The sequence below is a fragment of the Onychostruthus taczanowskii genome, unplaced genomic scaffold (assembly GCF_017590055.1).
Source record: "Onychostruthus taczanowskii isolate IOZ18803 unplaced genomic scaffold, ASM1759005v1 scaffold14, whole genome shotgun sequence".
In the NCBI taxonomy this organism is placed as follows: domain Eukaryota; kingdom Metazoa; phylum Chordata; class Aves; order Passeriformes; family Passeridae; genus Onychostruthus; species Onychostruthus taczanowskii.
The window spans coordinates 6,267,320-6,288,093 of record NW_024498573.1 but is presented as its reverse complement, the minus strand read 5'-3'; the positions used below and the strand labels follow the sequence as shown (position 1 = coordinate 6,288,093).

Genomic DNA, 20,774 nt, shown 5'->3' with positions numbered 1-20,774 from the left:
GGGGACCCGGGAGCAGTTCGGGTGCTTTCACAGGGAAGCTGGAGCGGGGACAGAGCATCCCTGTGTGTGACACTTCCCGAGCACGTGCTGGCTCTCAGCATCTTCCCCTTGAGAGGCCCAGCCTGTAGCAGGGAATGTAGCCAGCGTCTTTCTTCTTTTCTGCCACACCACCTGGGGGTCAGGGCATTTCTGTTGAGGTGCCCAGGGTGCTGCTGCCGTACCGATGGTTTTATAAAAGGGGAATTCCCTGCCCCACTGTTGCTCTGCAGAGAGATGTCCAAGATCCCCTTGGCAGAGTTTATTTGGGGTGGGCTGTTGTGCTGGGTCACTGGGCTCACGTTAAACTTTGTAAAAGTCTGCAGTGCTGATTTATGAACTGGCAGATTGCAGCGTGGCTTAGGCTAAAAATAGCCGGGAGGTATTGGGGAGGATATTAATGCCGAGGGTGGCCCCGTGCCAATCCCCTCTGTATCCCTTGCTGCAGGGCATGCCAGGGAGGGGTTTACGCAGCGCTCAGGGATGTGGCGGTGGGCAGGAAGTCATTTTTATAGGGTGAAATGTATCTCTGAGTGCTTCATGTCATAGGTACGTGTGGGATGGGATGGGACACAAACAAATGGAAAGCTATGGCTGCCTAGAAGCTGCTCAGCTGTGGCTCGCTGCCTGCTCCCATTCCCTCCTGCTCGCCGGGGTCCCTGGACCGGCACCTGCTGGTGGGCAAAAGGATCTGAGAACTTCCAGGCCCTTCTCCTCCTTTGTAGGTGTGTTAGAAAACGCTCCTGCTTGCATTGTCTTTCCTCTGGGGCAGACGATGCTCAGTCTGCTTTGCTCAGAAGCTGTGAGGGAAAAGCAGCAGCTGGATGAGCCTCCCTGGATGGGCAGGGGTCAGTGACCACCGGTGACTTCGGCTTGGCGTGAGCGGCCGGGCTGTGTGTGATGGAGGCGCCTTGCAGTGAGCAGCAGCTTCTGCCCGCCCGCACTGGGGGTTTCTCTCAGCTGCGTGGGACCGCTGAGCCCCAAGCAGCCTGTGGAGACACAGCCAAAGCGGGCGGCCACTGCCTGTTCACTGCCGGGACACCGCAGCGCTCAGCCGGGCTCTGAGTCCCCCCTCAACCCCCACATGGCGCCCGCCGCCATGTTGGCGCCTCCCTTCCTCCAGCAGGGGGCGCTGCGGAGCGCGGGACGCCGCCCCGCGTGGCGGCCGCCTGCCCCTTTAAGAGCCGCGGCGGGGAACTGTCCGTCAGCGCCCACCGCGCCCTCCCATTGGCTACCGCGCCCCGCGGGGCCCGCCCCATCAATAACGGGGTTTACCAGCAGCTTCTCAAGGGCGCTGCAGTGCGGCTCAACCACACTGCGGCGTCCGGCGCGCGCCGCCTTGCGCGCCTGCTGGCGCGGGGAGCGTCGTCCCATTGGCCAAAGGGCAAATCTATCAGCAGTCGCACTCCGCCTATTGGTTCGCCCGCGTGTCAATCACTCTCACCGCCCTGCGGAACGCTGCCCCATGGTTGGTTGGCTGAGCTGTCCCTCAGCTCTCCGCCCGCCTCCTCACGGCTGTGAGCCAACCGGCATCCGAATGAGGGCGAGCGCCGCTTTCTGACTGGCTGGGCCGCGCCCGCTGGGGTAGGCTGCGCGCCGGATATATGTAGCCGGCGGCAGAGCACGCCGCTGCGTGAGGCGCTTCTCGTCCGCCGGGCCCTGTGGTGAAGCGGCGCCTCCGCTCCCGTCCCGCTCTGCCCGCAGGTGAGGGGGTGGGGGGCGCGGGGAGGCCCCGGCGCGGGCGCGCCTTCCCGGGGGGGCCGCGGGCCGCACGCACCGCCCCGGCTCCGAGGCGCCCCCGGCTCTCAGTAGGCCGCGGGCCGTGCGGGACGGCGCTGCTGGCGCCCCCCTCATCCCGCCCGGTCCCCGCGGCGCTTTGTGGCCGGCGCCCTCCCGCCTGACCCGCGGCCGCGCAGCCCCCGTGCGGTCCGCAGCCTTGGCCCGAGCTCCCGGCGCCGCGGCGGCCTCGGAGCTCCCGGCGGGAGCCGTGCGGGGCAGGGGGGGCGGCGGGGGATCGGCTGCCGGCGGGCCCGCATTGTGCGAGGCGAGGTGTGCGGGTCGAGCTTTGTTCTCGGGTTTCCAGGCTCGGAGGCTTTTTCGCTCTCTGCTTTTGGGTTTTGTTTTGGGCGGGTGGGGCCGGGGAGGAGCCCACCCAAAGCCCGAGGCGTTCGCGGGGAGCTGTAGCTGCGGGTTGAGGGGCAGCGCTGGCTGCTCGCACGGTCCGGACCTGTGCCTCCCTTGGTGTAACTTCATAGGTGAAGGAAGTTATAATTCGAGCAGGAGAGCATGGATCTTAACCTGGTTTACCGCATGACCTTGGCTGAATCCGAGATTAAGCGAAGATTTAAATGCGAAGTAGTGCTCGTAATGAGACTTCCCAGCATCCTGTAAGGCCCCAGATGTACGTGCTGGAGAAACCCCTGGGAAAAGGTTTCGATACATTTCTTCCAGTAGCTCCCAGTGTCGATGTGGATGTTCTACCGCGTTCCTCATTCTCAGCAGGCTTACCTGGTGACCTTCTGTGTTAAGGCTTGCATGCGTATAATAAGTGGTCTTTACCAAAAAAAGGATTTTTTTGTTCCACCAGCGGGGGAAAGCAGCATTTGCAGCAAGCCGCCATGTTTCCAGTGTGTGCTATTTTTGGCAAGCCCCTGCTCTCACAGCCAGGAGTGACAGATTTAGGAAATCTGGACGCTGCTATCAAGCTTTGGAAGCTGATGCTTCCAGGTGCCATAAATCAAACGTGGAGAGGGGTGTGTTGGATTTTTTTTTTTGCTAACAAAGCTTCTTAGATTCATGTCATAAAGGGAAGTGCAGAAGCTGACAGACATAAAACTGCTTTTCAGAGCTTTCTTGATATTTTTCACTTCAACCAAATTTTCACTTTTCTTATTCTGTCTGTAAAGAATCAGCCAAACCATTTTGCTAGATAGCTCTGTGATGCTTCCACGGTGCTGATGGTAGCTTTTTCTCATCCTGTGAACTGAACTCACCTTTCCTGGGGTTGTTTCAGTCACCATATATAATGATGTCAAGTTGGAAGTGTAGCTTTTTATTTTTTTAAGTGGCTAGTACATGTAGCTAATTTGAAGGTTGGCTGGAAGTGTTCACGTGCTTGAAGTCTTACATCCTTATCTTTATGATGGAGATCTCAGGACCTTTTTGACAGCATCACGTGCTGCAGGGACTGGTTTGCCTGAAAGGCTCTACTGAAACCTGCTAGAAAGTGTAATTGTACAAAGCCTGTCAGGAAAAAAGCAATGAATGTTGGAGCCTTTGCAAAGGTATATCAAAATTTTATAGATCTAAGTATTTTTAAAAACCTTTGGCTTGCATACAAAAGGAGGTAAAGAGTGGCTCCAGTTCCTGAGGGTGTGAATTTGCCCTTTTTTTGCTAGGTTGTGTTAAGTGTGGACTCCTTAAGTTGAAGGTAGAGATGCATAATTAAAATTAAAGTTGAAAACCTGGTGGACAAGACTTAGTCTATGTGTGCCAAGCCCATCAGGATTTCTGTTGGAAATCTTTGCCTTTGCAGTCTGAGAAACAACAAAAGCACACCAGAGGATTTGTTTTGTTTGTGCTGCGATTGCAGGAGCACTGCTCTGCTGCTCCCTTTGCTGCTGGCACAACAGCATCAGTAGAGTTCAACACAACTGATGGAGTTTGAACACTGAATTTTAACAGAATCTTTCGATGAAACAGCAGATTCTTTGTTTCAGAGCTTTATTTTTCACCTTGCAAATTGTAAGGCAAACAAACAGAGCAACAGTTTTACTGAAAGGGAAATAAACCAAAGGTGATGTTGCTTTAAGTACATCTTGGGATTTCTGTTCAAAACAGTAGGACCTGATGAGAGAGCACTCATAAGGTTGGCATAAATGGCCTGTTGGAATCAGAAAACACTATTCTAGTTTTTTAGTATTAGCACGTGGGCCTTTTTGCCTGACAAAGGTGATGCCTGAAGAATCAAAGAGGAAATCCAAGCAGAGCAGGACTTCAGCAGGGTGGTGCTAGTTGCTGTGCTGCCTGTAGTCTGCTCTGCTTGGAACAAACCAAAAGTGGAGTTTGCTCTAGAAGACTGGGTGATTTTTTATCTTTTTTTATCAAATCTGCTGAGTTTTAAGTAGTTACTGGATTTCCTGGGGTACCTACTGCTAGACTTGATAACCTTAAGCTACCTCATTGAGTAACTAAAAAGAAAAACTGAAGTCTGATCCTCAGGTACTGTAAAAGAACCTTAAACTTTGCAGGCAGTGAGTGTTGTGCTGGCTTGAGGTCCCAGTTTTGCTATATTAAGTCTGGAGCTCTTCCAGGAGGACATGGCTGATGCAGTGCAGCTCTCAGAGCAGGAGCTCGCTGCTGTCACTTGTGTAGGAGTGATCTGTGCTGAACCTGATTCCTTGCTGAGGCAAACGTGCAGCTCTGCACTGCAAAGTGCTGGTGCCCATCTTCCATTTCCATCTGCTCTGCCCTTTGCTGTGTCCTGCCTGCTGCTGGGCTGGGTGTTTTGTTTTTAATGTCACAGTGCTGGGATGGGTCAGTTCTGAGTGCCAGGATACAGCTGATACGTCGGGTTTAAGCATCTTCTGTGGCCTAAGTGGTGAAAGAGTTGATTCTCTTTACAGTTCTCTGTTGCTTGGCATGCAGAAAATATTTTGAATCTTAACCTTGGTGATTCTGATCTGAGTGGCATTAAGCTTGAATTTCACTGTATTGTTGGTGTAGCTCAGGGCTCTGATCTGCCTCTTAGACTGCTGATGAGTAACTTTTGCTTTTTACTTTAAGAAGGTGCACTGGAGCCAAATGGAAAATTTGCAGACCTAAGAGAAGATGACTGGACCTGCTGCCAACTTCATCGAGATGTTGGAGCAGCTCTTGGATGTCAAAACAAAACCTGTTCTAATAGCAGAATCACAGGGTCTAAGTAGCTGCTTTATCATGAAACAGTCTGGAGAGCAGTACAGGCAGAAAGCTGACTTATTTTTTATTAAAGAAAAAGTAAACAAACCTCTCAGCACTATCCTACTGCCCTTCAGGATGAAATTTGCATGTTTAAAATGTAATTTTGCAGGAAAACATTGCTTCTAACTGAAGGGTCAATGAGGTTGAAATAAGTTCAGTTAGAAAGGCAAATCCTTCCCCCACATTTGAGAGCCGCTTTAGGATAATCTGATTTTAGTATTATTAAAAATGTAGGAATATTTCTGGGAATTCTCAAGGCTTTGAGTTTTCAGAGGACTCAGATTCTGAAGAGGAGTTCCTTTTTGACTTCTGTCAAATCACAAGGGCCATGTGATTTTGTGTAGTGCTAAATGTAACAGAGCTCTTTTTGTGAGTGTTGCTTGTTATGCTTGGGAAAAATCACCTTAGCTTAATGTTACAGCAGGTAACTGCTGAATAGAAGTGATGATTGAGTGGTATCAAGTAGAAACTTGGAAGCCAGGTGAAACAGCTTTAAAAAGGAAGGGAAAAAACCCCCAAACCCACACCATACTAAGCTGAGCATCCAAGGAGGGCAGAGTGTTTTGAGGAATGAAGAGAAAACCCAAGCACCTTGTTGAGAATTTCTTACTACATCACTTAGTTTTAATAGCAGGTTTTCAAGAGTCTTCCTCGTTAGATTTTTTTTTATTCTCTTGTAAGCAGGACCTGATTTACTGTTTGTCTTTGGAGCTTTATGCCCTTAGCCACAGGAATAGTGTTTGGTATCATTTTCCTTACCCAGATCAGTGTTCAGCCCTTACTCGTATTCTGATCTCAAGTACCCTTGCACTTCAGGTGATCTTTGTGGTTTTAATCTGCTTTTGAGCTTAATGCTCTGGAAATAACATTTCTCCAAAATAATCTCTTTTCTTTTAGATTCTGACTGAAAGCATTAGAAACCTTCAGTTTGTCTCTTTCTTGCTTGGTAGAGCTGAAAAACACAATTAGTGCTGAATTTTGTCTAAAAAATGGCAGACTCCATCATATCCATCAACTGTGGATCACACTTGGGTTTGTTAGCAAAAGCACAGGCAGACTTCTACACTGACAGCTCTTCAGCAATTGCTGCTTTGTTTATTTGTATTCTCCCAGTGTTTGAAGGGCTGTGCATTGCTGCTGAGTAAGGCTTCCCATCTGCCACTGGCAAGCAGAGGGGTTTTTGGTATTAGCATGGGCAGTGCTGAATGTAATTCTGAATTATTTTTTAATCTTGTGATAAAAACTTATTGTGTTTAAATTTTGCTTGATTGGATCATTTGATTAAAAAATAGTTAAGCTTGGAACTTAATTTTTCTTATCCATGGTTGGTGTGATACGTGGCTTTTCTAGAGAGTCCCTTATCAGTGTGACTCGAACTTCAGGGGCTCAGGTATTGCTCTGCCTTTCTGCTGCATCTGGATAATTAAGCACAGAGAAAGCTGATTGCCTGGTGATTGCTGTGTGATGTATTTTTTTAGGCTCTAGTTCCCTGTAACACCTCAAGTATCCTATGAATGTAGGCACTGCCTGTCTTTGTAGGTTGTGTGGGTCATGCAGTGGAGATGAGTCACAAGTGAAAGGAGAAATAGCTGTGCTAAGTTTGACAGTCTAGATCCACATTTTATTAGGTGTTTGGAAGATTATTAAAGGCTCCTCTGTCTGCATGATATGTCTGACATTTCATTCACACTGCTCTGAAGTGCCTGTTTCTGGACATTCCTGGTGAATACATTCATCTTACAGACTCTCAATGTTCCCTGGAGATACTAGTAAGAATTGAATGCTGGTAACTTCACAACTTGTCCCAATTTGATCCTCAAATATTTATTTATTGCATAACTTATCCCATCATTGAGCTTCCATTGACTGTGGCTACCAAGCATCCTGCCTCCTGTGAAATAGTGCTGACTTAGGATAACTTCTTCCAGGCTGAACACTTTGCCTCTGAATCTCAAAGGGCAGAAAAGATGAACTGGTTACAGGTAGGCAGCTGTAATGGTTTGTGTGTGAAATACAGGCTGTGCTGCTGGGACACTGTCCCAGTGACATTGTCTGCCTCTGCATCCAGTGGGAGGCAAGTAATGAGACCTGTTTTTGTAAAGCAGATTAATGTTTTGGGACTTCATTTGCCTGCTTATTTGAGATGCATTTTCAGCTCTCTATAATTTAAGCTCAGGTCAACAGCTGGATTGTTTTGGGTTTCTTTGTTCCCCTTGGATAGTTGAGGCTGTATTGAAATAAGTGTATCTCAGTGTATCTGCAGTCTTGGTGTTTTAAATACACATTTACTTCACTCTTCCTGCTTGAGAGCAAGCTGGTGTGGTGATACAAATCCCCAGCTGAGATGGGCCCTGGAATTTGCCATGGGGTGCAAGTTTAGCTTGTGTTCCATTGTTCACTTCAATGTTTTCTATCCTGGTTCACACAGGTGCCAGCCTCATGGGTTTTTTCTTTTATTGCTTAGTCAGCAGCAGTGCAGATGCCAGTCATGTAACATGTATAGAGAGTTGGAATTAACTCTATTTGTTGTTTCATTGTTAAACTTTGTATCATGCCTCTTAGAGGCCTGTTGGCGTTTTCTTCCACTACTTTCATTTTTTATTTGTCCATAACAGCAGCAGTAACTGCTTCTAGAGCTGGCTATTCCATCTAAATAAATGCTTTGTGGCTTTGAGTATGCTCACCTGTTGCTAAGCAACTTGGAGAAATCCCAAATGACACTTAATTATGCAATCCTACTAACTATTGACCAGATCTTTAATTTCCAGCAGAATTGCTGTTTGCCACACTTGTTGTGTGTTGTGCTTGGATACAGACACCTCTTTTCTGTGTAAACTTCTCCTGCTATTTCTTCAATTTCCAAAAAGCCTTTTTAAGTTAAGGAATTCACTGATACCAAAATGAGGGAGTGGGGTTGTGTGAAAAGTTTGACATTCTGAATGGCTGTTCTGGCACCCTGTAAACTCCACCAGTTTGTAGAGGTGGAAGGAGGGAGTTCAGATGGTCACCTCAGAGCACTTGACTAGCCAAAGGAGAAGGAGTGAACTGCTGTGTTACATTCCACTCTGAACTAGAATGCGTTGTAGGAGCTTTGGGTTTCTTGGGAAGGTTCCTTGTATTAAAATGCAAGTCAAAAAAATGTAATTAAAAATGGCAGAGAACAAAGAAACAAGGCTAATGTTAAAAACACACCAGGGCCTGTTGAGATTGATTCAATTTTAATTTGTGTCTTCTTGTTAGTTTAAACTTTTTTTTCTTGACAGAAGTTTAAAATTGCCTCACTCTTTGGGAAGTGAAATTTGGGATTTGGTCCTTTGGCTTGTTACATCAGGCCAAGGGACTTTTGCCTGGGTCTTGGGACTGTTTTGTCCTGAGAGCCCAAACATTCTGTGATGAACAAAACACACACTTCTGTTGTGTAGGAAGTCCAGTAGAAGCAACATTCAGGCTAAACTTGTCTGATTCAAAAATGTAAAAAAAAACCCCAAATCCACAAAAACCCCAAACAAATTGAGTTGGCACAGCAGTGATTAGTTTGCTTTCACCATGTTGCAGTTTAGTAGGAAAATAATAACCCATGCTGGATGTGTGTGCTGAGTCCATTTTTCTGAACACTAATATAGTAATAGGTTTTGTGGACCTAAATGTGCATTTGCTAATGCAGAATTTACATAAATGGCTCTAATTTACATAACAGTATTTCAGAAATTCAGTGCCTGACATTGATTTTCTGCCAAGTGGGAGCATTGTAACAGATGGTGGAATTTTCCATCAGCCAGGTGATAACCACTGTAAAGGAGGTATTTGTCTTCCTCTAAGTCCTTGGCTTAAGGAAGGGGCTCAGTTATGCTGCACAATTGTTACGGTGTACTTGTTAAAATTTGACTTATCCAATTTGTTTTACATATGGGATAATATGAATGCGTGATTATGAATGAGTCTTAAATAATCAGATTTTCGGCTTTTCCTGTCAATTTTCACCCTTTCATCATTATGTCAATTGACAGGAAAATGTGTGGATAAGCTTTTATCAGGAGTAGCATAGTGACAGTTCAAACATTTGGTGCTATTATGTGCTGTGCAATGAAAATGTGGTATAAAGTATTGGCGGTTTTTCTTGGATCAGGGAATAGTGGAGTAGTAAATTGCTCATGAGTGGTAGGGAGCAAATGCTCTCTGAGGAGATGCTTGGCTTCCACCATTCAGGTTGTGCTGGCTGGAGAACAAGAGCAGATGGCAACTGGCAACGTAGCAGCAGGTGCAGCAGCAGTAAAACCAGATTGTTGTCCTCTGATTTAGGTCATGTAAAGGTCTTTCCCATTTCTTTTCAGAGCTGCTGGAGAACAACTGGGCACTCAGCAATTCCTCTTTTCATGTTAGGAGTTAGTTCTGATAGACTTTTCACCATTAGCAGGAGGGAGGTTCTTTTATGTATATTTTTAAGCATGTAAGTATGACAGACCTAATCAAACCACTTCTGCTATTTCTTGAGACCAGCACGGAAGATGTCTGTGGGTTAATGTAGGTGAGGGCTTTCACTGAAGATCAGAAATCTGAAAGAGCTGTTGGTGAATTGGCTGTGCAAGTTTGAGTGCTACAGGAAGTTTTTGACATAATGTGAGATTGTCAGGCTTTGTACATTAGTGTTCTAGGAAGCACTTGAAAATAATTCTCAGAAGAGCCTGATTCATCCTTTATCAGGACTGAATAGAAAACCTGCCTATTTACATCTGTAGGAATGAGCTTGAATTCCAGGGAAACTATATCTTCACAAACAAATGAACTGTATCTCCTGTCATTCTCCAAATGGTGATCTTGGTGTGTGGTAGGACTGGCTCCCTGGCTGTAAACTGTCAGCACAGAAGCAAATTTTTAACTGTTGTGGAGCAAAGAAATCCCGCCTTGTCAGTTAAGCTGACCGGAGTAAAAGTGCAGGTCATGTCTTTCTGCCATTTCTGCTCCCACTGCTTTAGGCTTGGCCTGCTCCTTCTAGAGCTTCACAGGGACTCAAGAGGAAACCAAGTGGCATGAGGAAGTCAGCAGTGGTAGTCACCACTTAGCTGTACTTTACCTTTGCTGTGTTCTCATATTGTCTGATAATATTTTATAGGGATCTCATTTAACATGCAGTAGAAGGCAAGAGTTCATTTCTTGGAGGTTTTTGTCACCTCAGACTCTGCTGGGTGTTGGACATCTGTATCTGTAATACATTACACTTTGAGTTCAAAGGCTTCTGCAAAACCACAGATGGTAGAATCTTCCTGAAATGAAAGTGGTTTGCAGAATCTGAGCATTTCCTGCAGGCCAGACCCAGACGTGGACTATTTCTTCTTTTCTGCATGGTTAACTCCTGAAAATCCTCTAACAGCTGAAAGCTTCTGAATGTTTTGAAAAGCCTCTTTAAGTTCTAGGTCCTATTTAGTCTTACTTTTTCTGCACTTTGTCATGTAGGTAACATTTGTTTGTGTGGTGGTGATATGCACATATCCTGCTGAGAGAGAGTTCATGGACAAGTCTTCTGGAGCTCGCCAGATCTTTCTTGCTGTGTTTAAACCTAGAGAAAAGTGTGTTTTAAAACAGAATGGGAAGGTTTCTCAGTTATTCTAGACTTAAAAAGATGGTAATGTGTGATGGTGTTAAAAGCAGGGTGAAACACCTCAATGTATACAAAATTACAGCTCTGCTGTTATGTCTTCTGGCTTGAGTCTTAGCTGCATTCCTCCAGCAAAGCTGATTGCAGTGCATTCTGGGCATTGCTGGGAGCTCAGCTGCAGTCACATCCTCAGATCTGTTACCTGGATGTTCTGACAGTGTAGCTAAACATTGCCTTGTCCCTTGGTTTCCATGTGTTGGGTGTTTGACCATTGACTGAGATACATGAAATTGGCCAGGTTCATTTGGACTTAGCTTCACCCAAAGTATCAGCTTCCATGGCATCTTCTTAAGTACATTCATCTCTTTGAGGCTTAAAGCTTCTGTTTTGCATTCCTGGTCCATCCAGCAGTGTGGTTGTGACTTCCCTTGCAGCCCTGTGTATATTGTGTGTTTGAAATTTAACACCAGCCTGGTCACCTCTGTCTTCTGAAGCTCTGCTCTCTTGTCAGTTTTTGCTGTCTAAAGGACAAGTTCTCTGAAATTCACGAAATACAATGAGTGTCAAACGTTTAAGATCCTTGGATGAACTGGGACAGGGCTTAGTACAAGCAGGCAGGAAAGCCAGTCTTTTTCTTTCCCTTTTGCTGTGTTTGAAGGATAAGTTGTGGGCAACTCAGTTTTCCTGGGATATGGGATGCTCTTGGGTATAGTGACTAGAGAAGACTTGTCCTAAGACATGCCTGGCTTGGCATGAGCTTTTGCAGGCTCCCTCTGGATTATTCTATGCTAAAAGACTACTTAGTTTGCCTTCCTTTTTCCCCCATTCTGTGTTGTGGCCGTGATCCAGTCTGGGTTTTCCCCCAGTTGTTGATGCCACCATTTCTTGCCACTATGGTTATCAGTATTAAATAAAAGCAGATAAGTAATCGATGATTCCTGAACTGCTTTTTAGAGGGCTCAGCTGAATAGTGTCAGTTTTGACTTGCTTGTCACACCTGGAGAATGTGCATATGGACTTTAAATACCATGTGTTTGGGAAAAGGGCTCTGTAGTGAAGGAGATTGGGGGTCAGTAGTAGGGAAAATGTTCTTTCAGCAGCAAAACTGCTTGCAAAGCCTCCATTGCCTACTGATTGGTACAACTGGGTGTGAAGCAGAAAATCTGCTCTTGGTTCTGTATTTGGTACTAAGAACATGCCCTGTGTTTATTGGTGTTTATCCCTGTGTGTTTAAAACTATTTTGAATGAGTTTGAACAGTGTTTGAGTATAATAACAAGGAAGTGTGAGTTCCTTGAGTTTTTAATAACAAGGAAGTGTGGGAATGGGCTTTGGTTTGGGCTGGCTTGTCCTGAAGATACTTTTCTACCTAAACTTACAGATCCATGGAAGGTAGGTAGAAGGTACCCAGATGGATTTGTCCCTGGGCATGGGTGGTGCTGTTCACTTGACTGGTGGTCTGAGTTTAAGTGAGAAGTGACTTGCTGAGATTGGTGGAAGGAGGGGAAGAGCAGTGTATGTTTGTTTGTAGCATAATAATTTTAATATAATCTAATATTCCTCCAGAGTGCTTGACACTCACAGCAGGTAGTGCTGTGCTGCTGATAAAAATAGATTGGACTTATTCTGACCTTCTAAAAATGCCCTTAATACAGTAGCACAGGCTTTGCCTGAGAACATCTGACTTTTAATTCTGATTGTGAAGTCAAGTGAGGTAAGTAGAATTTGGATCGACTGTAAATGTCTTAGCCACTTAGCAAATCCTCTTGAAGAACCTTACTTGCTTTCCACCTGCTTTTTATTGAGGGTATGTGGGATGCTTAACTACTGGCAGGTTATGAGGTGACCTGCCTCGGCCTTGCAGCCTCTCCCACCTTTGGTTTGGTACCCAGGAATCCTCTCCCTGGCACCAAAACTCTGATGACTCTGGAAACACATTGCTTAAACTGCTTACAGGGGTAAAACAGTCCTGGTGTGTGCTGTCTGCTGCGATTAGGTGCTTATGCAATCAGGATGAGAACAGCCATTTGAAATGCTCATGGTTTATGGAGCTTTTGTTTTTTTTTCCATAGTTTTCAGTTGACCAAAGAAATGGTGATGGAGAAGCCAAGTCCCCTGCTGGTCGGGCGGGAATTCGTGAGGCAGTACTATACCCTGCTGAACCAAGCACCTGACTATTTGCACAGGTAAAGCTCTGCTTTGCTTGCAGCTGGTTTTCTGTGTGAATTTCTTAGTTTGTGTGCTGAAATTGGTGAAATCTTCTTACTGTGTCTTAGCTTGCTGAATTTTGTCACTTAAACTGATTTATTCGAGATGCTGAGCGTCATTTACTTTTGGTTTTGATCAGCTGGGTTAAAAGATGGATAATAAAGACTACAGGAATTCTTTAAATATCTGCGTTCTTGTTCAAATGGAAATGCTGTTTGCCACTTCTGCTTGTAATCAATATAAATTGAAGTTGGAGAAATACCACTTAGTTGAGCATTTCTGTAGTTTTTGGCTTGATAAAATGCCCCCTGACTAGGAGGAAACATTGAATAAGTTCTGTGCTTGTCTACTGGTCTTTCTTGGGAGTCACACCAGCTCTTTCTTAAAGGAAAGCCAGGAAATTATGGATATGCAACAAACTATGATCCATTATCTAAACAAGTCCTGTTTGGTGTGACAGGTATCCTTCTGAAACTAGTCTTGTTTATGAAGATACACTTTGTTTTGTTGTATTTTGAGTGACCAGATAAAGTTTCTGAAGCCTTCCCCCATCCAGTCTCAGGAACACTTACTCAGAGTGTTTCTCCACTTAGGTGGACAGCTGACCTCATCCCCCTGGGTCAGAGGACAGTTGACTCTGTGCCATGGAATCCATTCCAGGCTTTTATATGCTGGCAGAGTGCAGTGCCATGGTGCTTGGGGCATTTCAGCTGGTAACCTCTCAGTTCCAGAAAGGAAGATTTACCTGCAATACTCTTTTACTGTAGAAGAGCAAAACAGTCCCATTGCTCCTTGCTCGAGCTTGAAGTCAGAACTTGAGGGGGAGCCTTCAGCATCCCAGATGTTCAGGGTGTTGCTTTCGAGACCTCATGCAAAAAGAGGATAATGTGATTGGATCTTGAGCTCTCATGAGACTTTGGTTTTGGTTGTTGGTGCCTGGGTCTCTGACACACCTGAATGCTACAGCTTACCTGAGAAAACTTAGTTTTCCCCCCATCCTTAGACTGGCAACAGGATTATGAGATTTTTGTGGCTTTATTCTAGTGATTCAAACAGGAAACTTACTTACTGCACTCTAATGTAGAGGCTCAGTGTTCTTACACAGCAAAGCTTGGCATTAAAATATTTCTTTCCAACAGGTTTTATGGAAAGAACTCTTCCTATGTCCACGGTGGCTTGGATTCCAATGGAAAACCAGCTGACGCAGTCTATGGGCAATCTGTAAGAACTTTAAAAAAGAAAGCTGTTCTTTCCTTCTATTTTGTCACCTTTATAGTTGAGAAATGTATCCAGCTGTGGTTCACCCCCACACTGTTCAAGTGCTTTCTGTAAAAGAAGAAAAAAGGGGAGGGAAAAAACCCTCTTGACTGTAGACAGCAATAGTTAGGAAAAAGTGCTTCCTTTATGGAAAGCTTATAATGTAAAATTGCTTGCAAAGCAAACTTACCAAGCATCCTGCCAAGCTCTCTCTCCAGAGTTAGCAAATGTATCTTAAACCAGTTTTTATGATTTTGCTTTCTCTGAAAGCTGCTTACTTGGCAGAAATGGCTTCTGCAGCATAACCCACGTGTACCATTCTTTCCTAGGATATCCACAAGAAGGTGCTGTCACTAAACTTCAAGGATTGCCACACGAAGATCCGTCACGTGGATGCCCACGCCACCCTCAACGATGGCGTGGTGGTGCAGGTGATGGGAGAGCTCTCCAATAACATGCAGCCCGTGCGCAGGTTCATGCAGACCTTCGTGCTCGCTCCTGAGGTGGGTGTGCTGGGCTGCCAGGGGCTTCTGGCACTGTTGGTGAGCTCTGTCTGCCTCAGGGCTGCAATCTCAAGGGTTAGACTGGGATGATAACTTGCCACAAAATTCAGCAGTTACGTTCTGAAAATTCCTTTGGGAGTTACACTACTTCTGTGTGACTGTGCATTGACCTTGGATATTGAAATCAGTTATAAATATCCTGACTTTGGACTCCTAGGTTAGTGCAACACATTTTTTCTTAAGCATATTAAAATTATGTTCTCTTCAATTTGCTATCCAAGCGAATGGTCTTCTTACTGAAAAAGACATGGTAGAAAGGGGAATGTTTCCTGTCACTTTGAAAATATGGGTTCCAGATTCTCATGTTCACAAAGTGCTGACTTAGCATTTGAAGTGGCATTTTTAAATAGACTTTTTTAACAAAACAGTTGACAGAATTGAAAATGATAGTGAAAAAGGGGTGTTGCAAGATCACTCTGTTTTACAATATGACTTGGAGATCAAAATTGATACTTTAGACACCAGGAAGTTGTCAATCGCACTTCTTTAGTGTTGTGAGCTGTTGGAATTAAAAGCACTTCAATTTTTTTTCCTTTGTTCAATCCATCCTTGACTTGTTAGAGTTTCTTTCTTGTTTTCTTGCCCCAAATAACATAATTTTCTTATCCTGCCCCAAATAACATTAATTTCTTAAAAGAGGCAAATTTGGATTAATTCTGTGGGAAGGGCGATTTGTTCAAACCTTTCTTGTTTTTATAATATTTCAATTTTTGTCACTGGAGGTTGTTGTAATTGATTCAGTTCTTCCTTTGATTTGCTCTTAGGGCTCTGTTGCTAACAAGTTCTATGTCCACAACGACATCTTCCGCTACCAGGACGAGGTTTTTGGGGACTCTGATACTGAGCCTCCAGAGGGTAAGCAGCAGAAATTTTTGGATGGTTCTGTTTGTGTTTGATTCTGGATCTATATCAACATTCTGTTCCCAGATCAAAGGAAATCTTCTTGCTAGAGTAGACAGATCAGTGTTAAATTTCACGTGCTTGTAGGTTTTTTCCTTGCCTGTCGTTCTTTACAGTCCAGCAAGGAGTTGTGACGTGCAGATGATTATTTTTCTGGCATAATATGTTTTCTATTACAAGAATTGTAAGACTTATTTTGGCAGCTGCAGTCAGATTTGTAGGTTATAAATCTGGTTCTCTGAAGTATTTGGAACATGTTTTTTAATCTTGGTCAAAACTGTAACCAAAGTGATAGTGCAAATACAAAGAAATGTCTGTTTCATGTCACATCTCGAAAGTGCTTCCTTTGTGTTCTTTGGCAGAAACTTCACCTGTATTTTGTGACAGGTGCCTTGTGTTTGAGCCTCTGACTAAAGATGTGTGGTTTTTTTTTTTTTCTTTTCTAACCTTATTTAGAATCAGAGGAGGAAGGGGAGGAACCTGAGGAAAGACAGCAGACACCTGAGGCTGTTCCTGATGATAGTGGTGCTTATTACGAGCAGGCTGTCAGGTAATAATATATTTATAGATGAAGTTTGGTGTTGTGTGAGACAGGCTGCTTGTAGAACAGGTCACATGAATTTATTGCTATTAATGGTTTTCTTCTGACAGTCAAAAAATTTCTGTTTATTGATCAGCTGAAATTAAAATGCTGTTAGACTGAACATGGAGACTCTGGACTTCTTTTTTGCCGCTTTATAGCGTAGCAATGCCAAATTTGCATCCTTGTGCAGTGTGGCCTTACTTGGCCTTGTTCTTCCTCTCACATGACACATGCCTGACTTTTGTATTGCATAAGTAGCACTGCTTATCACCAGTAATAGAATAAATACAATACCACCTCTTTCTCCTGCTTTTTGTGCTGCTGTATAATAGCAATGACATTGAGGAACGCCTGGAAGAGACAGCTGCAGAGGCTGAGCCTGAGCCAGAGGCAGAACCTGAACCGGAACCTGAACCAGAGGTGCAGGAAGAAAAGTCTGAGCCAGTACTAGAGGAATCTGCTCCAGAAGAGACTGTGGAAAAGAGTCCTTCTCCAGCTCCTGCTGATCCAGCTCCTGCAGTGCAAGAGGACTCCAGGGTAATGACAGCGGATCTCTCTTCTCTGATGTAGTTTTGTCAGTATGGCTCTCCTGTCTATTTACACAGCTTTATTTTTACCTGGGGGTTTTTGTCACTTCTAAGAGCTAAGGAAGGTAACAGTGGACAGATAAAGACTCAGGAATCCAATACTTTGGTTAACCTTGATGTGGTATTTGGTGTTGGGCCACTGTGTCCTGTTGCAACTCTGGAATTCAGGACTAGAGTAGAAGTGTGACTCCATTGTCATTACACTGAGTCTTTGGAATTTAAATAATTTGTAGGAAATTGTGGGGAAACTGCTATTGGCTGGCTCCCGATTTTCAAGGATAAGTGAAAATTTGTTCCCGGTATCCTGTGTCTGTTAGCTGTCCTATCAGTAATATATTTCAGAAGGAGATGTTATGTTATCTGTTAGCTGTCCTATCAGTAATATATTTCAGAAGGAGATGTAGTTATGTTATTATCACTCTTTTTTTTTTAAGACATTTTCCTGGGCATCAGTAACCAGCAAGAACCTTCCTCCCAGTGGGGCTGTCCCAGTATCAGGAATACCACCTCATGTTGTGAAAGTACCGGTCTCGCAGGTAGGAATCCAGCACCTGGGGAAGTTTAAGTGCTAAACTGGCTGACAGGGGAAAAAGAGTGAAACCTGCTTGCTTCTGATTTAACTACCCAGGCCCCAAAGACTTTAGCATTCTGTGATTCCTGTGGTAGACTTTATGAACATGTTATTCTTCGGGTTTTGTGTTGAGAATGAATTGTTTCTCATGGAGGAAAACAGGGAATGTTCATGGGAATGCTGCTTGCTTTTATAGCATATAAGCCAACATGGGCTAACAGGTATTTTAGTCACAGGTGGAAAAAACTATTACCTTTTCCTGTATTTTTTTTATTACCAACTTGACAATGAGGTCTTAAAAGCTGAACCTGCTGGTATGTCTGTCTGACTCTCAACTGTTCACTCCTTTTTGAATTGGTGCAGCCCCGTCCTGAGGCAAAGCCTGAATCTCAGACCCCCCCTCAGAGACCTCAGCGGGATCAGCGAGTGAGGGAGCAGCGAACGAGCATCCCACCTCAGCGGGGTCCTAGGCCAAGTAAGACAAGCTGCAAAGAAGCTGTTTTCTGTTGCTTAAAGGTTTTGGGGAAGCACTGTGGTAATTAAAGCTTTTGAAATATCATCATTTTTGTCAGTAAGCTAACAATTTTTACTCAAGTAAAAATTCAAGCTTGGCCTCAGCCAGGTGATGAAAAGCAAATTGTTACAAACTTGCTAGCATAGAATGTTACCCTTTTCCATATATGAATGGATAGACAGTGTGAATTGATTTTTTTTCTAATGGTGATAAATCTGACCATGGCTTGTTTTTCTGTTTGTTGTGGTGACTGAGTTTTCTAAAATCAGTTTTGCTTTTCTCTTCAAGTTCGCGAGGGTGAACAAGGCGATGTGGAAACCAGGCGGATTGTGAGATACCCGGACAGTCATCAGCTGTTTGTTGGGAACCTTCCCCATGATGTGGATAAATCTGAACTTAAAGACTTCTTCCAAAGTAAGTTGATTGCTTTGCTGTCCTCTGAGGGGTTGGGGGTTGCAGCCATGGGCGTGGTCAACAGAGCATTCTAATGTATGACCCAAGAACTTGGCTTTTCTCTTGCAGGCTATGGCAATGTTGTTGAACTCCGCATCAACAGTGGTGGAAAGCTCCCTAATTTTGGGTTTGTGGTGTTTGATGATCCTGAGCCTGTTCAGAAGATCCTTAGTAACAGGGTAAATAAATTTCTAGTCAGTGGTTTTTGGTCTGTTGGCAGCAGTGTTTTTCATCTTAATGGGAAGAGAATGTGCTGGGTCCTGTTAGATTTTTTTGAGCATATTAAAGTAGATGTAATGTTTTTCCCTCCTATTACCAAGATTTGTCCAGTCTTTGTCATTGAAGTAGTTTGTAGGAGCTCATTACAGAGCCCTTTTCTAGTGGGAGATTGCTGAAGACAGGAAGCTTTCAGGAGGACAAGGTAGAGAGTCTTACTTCTATGGACAAGTAGAATCTTGTTTGTCAGAGGCTGAAAGGAAGAAGCTGTATTGGTGTGCACGCTGAAAAGAATTTTGCTAACAAAGGCAGGAGGTGCCTGCTCAGCCTGTCAGCAGTGATTGCTAATGCAGAATGTGTGTCCATGCCTGCCTGCTGTGGTAGGCAGGGACTCTGGATGCACCCTCATAGCCATGCAGGGAGCTTTTCTAAAAAACATCAGAATGCTCAGTGTTAAGCCTGAGATGGCTTTTCAAGGGTCACTCCTTCACATCTTTATTTTTTCCAGTAAAGCCCCAAGACTGGATGCATGGTTTGGCTATTGCCATTGTTTAGTAAGTAATCCTAAGACCCTTCAGTGTTTCATGGAGAGGAAGATATGAGACAGAGTTGCAGGAATCTTCTTGACCTTGAAGAGCTCTTGGTGACCCATTAATGACAGCACCTTCTGTGCTTCTGTTGCAGCCCATCATGTTCAGGGGAGAGGTGCGCCTGAACGTGGAGGAGAAGAAAACACGAGCTGCCAGGGAGGGTGACCGCAGAGATAACAGACCCCGTGGACCTGGAGGCACTCGTGGGGGGCTGGGAGGTGGGATTCGAGGGCCTCCACGTGGAGGAATGTCCCAGAAGCCAGGATTTGGAGCTGGAAGGGGGATCGGGCAACGCCAGTGAATTCATCGCGGATGTTGACGTGGTGGCGCAAACCCTTTTTCCTGCAGATTTGTGAATTTCAGCCTTGGGTATCTTGGAATGTGGCCCTAGCCTGTTATAGACTGCTACGTTTGATACTATTTTGGCCCCTTTTTGTTTGTGTTATGGTTCTGTGATTTATTTTTTTCTAGTCCTTGTCCCAGATTCCAGCTTTGTGGAACAACGTTTTAGGAAAAGTGGATTTTAAAAAGAGAAGAACTGAATTTTCTTCTTCACCTCAAACTTACGGACTGATTTTTGGTTTTTTTGGTACCAGTGGTTTTTCCTAAAGGAATGTCTTTCTTTTTTTCTTTCATTTTTTTTTTCTTCCCCTCTTTCTAATGAATTTGGGTGCAGTCAGCGGAATAATATTTCACGTGCATGCGTTCAAGAGCCTGTAGGAAAACCTAGTTCTTGGCAAGTATTCCAAGGGCAGAAAAGCAAAACTCTTGGTGTTTCTTTGAGGGTCATATGAACATCCTCCGGTCTGGAGACATTGCCACTTGAAAAATTGACTTTCACCTTTCTCTCTGTGGCGCTGTAAAAGTGGAATAATGGGTATCCGTAGAATCTCTTTTCCTTTTGATACATGATCACAGCAAGGAATTCGAACTACTGTTTTACCACTTTGAAATTTTGGATTGTGGGATAGGTTTTAAATGTCTAGAACTTGACTCTTCAAACACTTTTCCTGAACTTGTGAAATTTTTTATTGAAATAGGGAGTTTTTTTCATGTTTAGTTTGTATTTGTATAAAAAAAGCAAAATTGTTGTGCCTTCTATTTATCTCTCATTCCAGTTTTGGCAAATTGTTTAAAAAATAAAATAAAAAAGGTCTAGATTTGCTTTATCAAGTCAAGAGTATTTTGGAGTTTGTCCAAGGGGAAGAGGCTCTTCAGTCACTAGGTTTACAAGGTAGAGGTGGTTGTTGCTAAAGCTTTTAATACCTTTTGTGCATCACTTTGCATTTAAATTATTGAAAACAAATACTTCTTGGATGCAGAAGTTAATAACTTGAACTTGAAGCTGGGCAGGTCCTGTTGTAACTATTGCAAAAGTACAAGCAAAGCAGAAATACCTCTGTCACATCCTTTACATTTCCAGCTGCTGTAAGTAATAATTATTTTTGAAGTACTTCATTCCTTGCTTCAGACCTGAAGTGGATAAGAAGGAATTTTTGTCAGAAGTATGGAAGGTGCTTGTCTGTCCTGGTGTTAAGATGTTGAACGCTCTCCACTGCCTCTGGAAGAAGATGAAACTGAAAATAAAATACAAAACTGGGTAATTTCAATCCAGGAGTTCATGTGAGGTGGTGCTGCACAAAGCAGTGTTTCTGTAATGGCTGGTGTTAAACATCTGGATAAAAATGGTGGATTTGTGTCTCCACCGGACCTCCAGTTCTCTGGTAGCACAACAGAGCTGA

At 44.2% G+C, this 20,774-nt stretch overlaps 1 protein-coding gene across 2 annotated transcripts; it reads left to right on the top strand.

Moving 5' to 3' along the window:
• The first annotated feature begins 1,475 nt into the window (after nt 1–1,475).
• On the top strand, nt 1,476–20,205 carry G3BP1 (G3BP stress granule assembly factor 1). Of its 2 annotated transcripts, none has more exons than XM_041397690.1 (12): nt 1,476–1,740; nt 12,663–12,776; nt 13,938–14,019; nt 14,385–14,558; nt 15,383–15,473; nt 15,975–16,068; nt 16,434–16,638; nt 17,123–17,224; nt 17,623–17,734; nt 18,062–18,187; nt 18,296–18,405; nt 19,127–20,205. In XM_041397690.1, exons 2-12 carry the CDS (start codon nt 12,682–12,684, stop codon nt 19,331–19,333), a joined length of 1,398 nt encoding a protein of 465 aa, XP_041253624.1. In that variant the 5' UTR covers nt 1,476–1,740; nt 12,663–12,681; the 3' UTR covers nt 19,334–20,205. The 2 variants fall into 2 exon arrangements, with proteins under 2 accessions (XP_041253624.1, XP_041253623.1); XM_041397689.1 differs by having other exon boundaries at nt 1,479–1,740; nt 18,275–18,405.
• The last annotated feature ends 569 nt before the right edge of the window (nt 20,206–20,774 follow it).

Excerpts from the sequence above, each read along its gene's own strand:
- G3BP1 (XM_041397689.1), top strand. The coding sequence starts at position 12,682 with ATGGTGATGGAGAAGCCAAGTCCCCTGCTGGTCGGGCGGGAATTCGTG. Across the intron at positions 14,020-14,384 it reads ACGCAGTCTATGGGCAATCT|GATATCCACAAGAAGGTGCT; the intron begins GTAAGAACTTTA and ends ATTCTTTCCTAG. Across the intron at positions 15,474-15,974 it reads TGATACTGAGCCTCCAGAGG|AATCAGAGGAGGAAGGGGAG; the intron begins GTAAGCAGCAGA and ends AACCTTATTTAG.